This window comes from Diceros bicornis, chromosome X (assembly GCF_020826845.1).
Source record: "Diceros bicornis minor isolate mBicDic1 chromosome X, mDicBic1.mat.cur, whole genome shotgun sequence".
In the NCBI taxonomy this organism is placed as follows: Eukaryota; Metazoa; Chordata; class Mammalia; order Perissodactyla; family Rhinocerotidae; genus Diceros; species Diceros bicornis.
Genome location: NC_080781.1, coordinates 80,184,965 through 80,189,206, shown reverse-complemented (window position 1 = coordinate 80,189,206; position 4,242 = coordinate 80,184,965). Strand labels below are relative to the sequence as shown.

Sequence of the window (4,242 nt, the reverse complement as noted above, 5' to 3'; positions counted from 1 at the left end):
AGCAGCGGAGCGCAAGCACTTAACCACTAAGCCATGGGGCCGGCCCAGAGTGGCACTTTTTGAATGCCATTCATTAGCCTTGTCTATCTAAGTCTGAATTATCAAATATTTCATACCTTTAAAAATTTTTTTAGCTAAACAACTTCCTTATGAAAAATCCTAAAACTTTCTTTTATACAGAACAGCAATTTTTACTACAAATTGTTAGTATGAAATCTGAAACTGTTCTCTGTTAGCAAAATGATGCGTTTACCACTTTAAAAAGAAAAAAAAACATAAACCTTTGCAGATGGCATTATTTCTTTCTGATTTACTTTTCTTGTCTTTGGTCAACAGCTTGGATTTCGTATAAGATAGTAACAACAAAAGAGGAGGAAATTTTGCTCTTTTTAAAAACGTTTACATATTATAGTCTCTGTTTTTATTCCCTTTCTCTCTCTCTAACCCCTTTCCTAAAATATCTGCGTCATTTTAGGTCAATGCAAAGTATTTGTATTTTCTGTATTTCCCTTTGGTATTTTCCATTTTATACTGTAACATTTTATGAAGCTATTCATGAAATAATCTGTTATTTGTAGCTATTGGGTCTTTCATATTTTTAACCTCTGTTCATTTTTTACTAAATAAGAATTTTAAATCCAAATTAAATTCCCCAATGGAATTATTGAGTAATTGCTGAGTAAAATCCAAATACCACACTTCTGGAATGTAAAATACTGGTGTCATTTTGCATTATTTACAGTAAAGAAAAAAATACTAAAAGTAAAAACTGATTTATTGTTCTCTGTGTAATTTTGCCTTACTCCTACTACCTCCTTTGAAAATACATTTTAATTATTTTTCTTTCCCCTCTTTTTTTTTATTTTACTGTTCTTATATTCATATTTATTTTTAAGGAGTAAATAATAAAATACCAATAATGAAACTTGTCATTTGTTTGGCAAAGTTTAAATTTATTTTTCTTTAAAAATTTTTTTATTCTCATTATTTTCTCCAATGTTTTTTCATTGTTTGGAGCTTTCCTTTCTACAAGCAGGAATTTCATCTTACACACGTCGAATACTGGGAGAGCTGTTGGTAGCTTTCGGGGCAGTATCTTGAGCTTGGTTGGATTGCAGAATAAGAATGGCTTCATCAACCTTGGCACGGAGAAACTCAGGATATTTGAGCATAGAAAGAATTTCAGCATCATCCATCTCCAACAGTATGCCAGAGACTTCTCCAGCTAGAGTTGGCTGAGTAGATCGAACCAGAGGAACCAGCTTTTCATGCAAGATTTTCTTCTGAGTAGCAGCTGATACCAACACAGATATATTCAACTTACCATGACGTTGCATACAAACAGGGACAGGCTTCTGGATGGATGCTGGTTTTCCTACTTTAAATTTTAAAGGCCTGCAAACACCTGCAACTCTTTTGAATCTTTGATTTGCACGCGGTCCTGAGGCAGAAGTTTGAGGGTGAACAGTCATGGCCTGGGTTGTTGTACTGGTGACCTGATAGGGTGACTTGACTGCTGGCATTTGTGGTGGTCTAAAAGTGCTGAATGACGGTTTAGGTGCTGCTGCTGCTGAGTGGATAACATCACATATATTCTGAGATGGATGACGTCTGGCCCTGACCACAGGCCTGCAAAGATGTGCACTTCTATGTTGAGGCTGAGGAAGAATTGGCTTGAAGTTACTCGATGATGTTTCTGTCGCCTTGGGAGAATTGAGTAGACGATTACCTCCATCTCCCACAGGTTCCCTTCTCTCCATATAGTTCTTGGTGAGGAGAGCCTGGCGCTCCACCTTACTTTGTGCAGTAGCCACATACAGGGGTTTGGTGATCACAACTTTTCCATTCATTGCCATGATGGCTTTTTTGGCTTCCTCAGGAGTTGTATAGCAAACGAAGCCAAAGCCCTTGCTGCAGCCTGCCTCCATCATGACCCTGGCACTTGTGATTGTGCCAAAGAGGGAAAATTCTCTTCTCAGTCGTTTATCATCAATACCGTCTTCAAGATTTTTCACATAAAGATTAGCGCCCCTGCACCTGGTGAGTTTACCCTGTTTTCTTTGCTCAAATTTGTGTTTTAATTCAGATTGTCTCTCTATTTTGTTCTGTGCTCTACCAACATAAACTCGATTTCCATTAAGGACTTTTCCATTCATTCCTTTGACGGCTTTCCGGGCATCTTCAAAATTCTCAAAACTCACAAATCCAAAGCCTTTGGATTTTCCGCTTTCATCAGTCATAACTCTCACACTTAATACAGAACCAAACTCACCAAAAACCTCTTTAAGACATTCATCATCTACATCATCTCCAAAATTCTTGATGTAAACATCGGTAAACGTGTTGGCTCTAGCTCGAAGTTCTGTTTCCCTTTCCTTGCAAGGTTTAAACTGCCCAACAGAAACTGGGCTACCTTTCAGCAGAATCCCATTCATTATTGCAATGGCTCTTCTAGAGGCTTCTGCTTTCTCAAAATGCACAAATCCGAAACCCCTTGATCCATTTTCATTGCTTACTACTTTACAAGAAATAATGCTTCCAAAGACAGAAAATGTGTCATAAAGGAACTTACTATCAATAGACTTGGCAAGATTTTTGATGAATATATTGCCCACTCCACTCTTACGAAGTGATGGGTCACGCTGGGACCACATAATTCGCAGTGGCTTGCCACTGATATTATCAAAGATCATAGTGTTCAGAGCGCGCTCGCTATCGGCCTGGAGCAAGAAGTTCACATACCCGTAGCCCAGAGAGCGGCGCGTCACCCGGTCGCGGCAAACTCGAATGGACAGGACTGGCCCGGCAGTGCTGAATTTTTTATACAGCATTGCCTCGTCCACTTCGGGGTGCAGGTCTCCGACATAGAGTGAGGACTTTTCGAAGCGGGGAACGTAAGCACTCATCTTGATGTTAGATCTTGAGCGAGACCCGGACCAGGCGCCAGGACTGAACCTCTCTCAGTGGGAGACAGAGTCAATCAAAGGAAGAATGGAGGCCAGGGGTGCTCTGCCTAGGCCACCACCACTGTCGCAGAAGGAGCGCAGGCAGCCCGCAGCCAGACGAAACTGAGATCGTGGGCAGTCGGTTATGGCGAGTGGCGAACATTGCGTATAGATACCCCGCGTGCCGGATTGTGACGCAGTTTGTGCTTGTTCGACGTCAGGTGCGTAGGCGCCACGCGCCGACGGGAGGGGGTTCTGCGGCTGTTCTTTGATGGCGTGGCTGCTCCGGGCGCTACAGGGAGAAGTTCCTTGGCTAGGCCGCCTTAGGCGCCCAGGGTAGCGGCCGGACTGCTCCGCGGGCTGCTTGGAGGCAAGAAAGTAAGTCTCCAGGTGGGGGAAAGCAGGTGCTTCAATGGTCTTTTCTTTTCCTGACTTGCCTTACTTTTTCTTATCCCTAACTCCCCCCTCTCCGCTTCTCTCCTCCTCTCCTCCCCTTCTCCTTCTCCCGGTGCGTGTGTGGGGGGGGGGGAGAGGGAGAGAGAGGGGAGGGAGGACGGGGAGAGGGAGGGAGGGGGAGGGAGGGGGAGGGAGAGAGAGAGAGCGTTTTCTGTTTGGGAGGCCCCGCTGTTCGCAGGTTGGGATCCCAGGCGAGGACCTAGGCACCTACGCACTGCTTGTCAAGCCATGCTGTGGCAGCGTCCCATATAAAGTAGAGGAAGATCAGAACGGATGTTAGCCCAGGGCCAATCTTCCTCAGCAAAAAAAAAAAAAAAAAAGAGGAGGATTGGCAACAGATGTTAGCTCAGGGCTAATCTTCCTCACCAAAAGAAAATTCTTAGTGTGAAGTCATTGGTCTAACAGCTTGGAGGTGCTTAAGTTTTAAGGTTTTCTCAAAATTATTTTAAAATCTATGTGTTTAACTGTAATCAAATGAAATGTAGAGTTCACTATTTCCTGTGATAGTGTCATATATCTTTAGGCAAGTTACTGCTATCTTTGGTATTAAAAGTTTACTTTAGAATAAATGCCAGCAGCTTAAACCTTAGGTTTTCTTGCATGTCTGAGGTAGGATAATTTTCAGGGCTAATAAAATTTTCAAGAATTGAAATAGCAGTAGGAAAATTCATGTTTAGAACAAAATGAAAGAACGCTCTATTATTGGTCTGTCTTGAATGATGGAAATTTGCAGATTACTATTACTTTTTTACATATAAAAATTAGTAAGAGAGGGCTGGCCTCATGGCTTAGTGGTTAAGTGTGCGCGCTCCAGTACTGGCGGCCCAGGTTCGGATCCCAG

The 4,242-nt window shown here is 42.5% G+C and overlaps 1 protein-coding gene across 1 annotated transcript; it reads right to left on the bottom strand.

Moving 5' to 3' along the window:
* Positions 1-1,046: 1,046 nt before the first annotated feature.
* LOC131400305 (polyadenylate-binding protein 4-like) lies at positions 1,047-2,906 on the bottom strand. Its single transcript, XM_058535086.1, has one exon. The coding sequence runs from the start codon at positions 2,904-2,906 to the stop codon at positions 1,047-1,049; it is 1,860 nt and encodes a 619-aa protein (XP_058391069.1).
* Between the last annotated feature and the right edge of the window lie 1,336 nt (positions 2,907-4,242).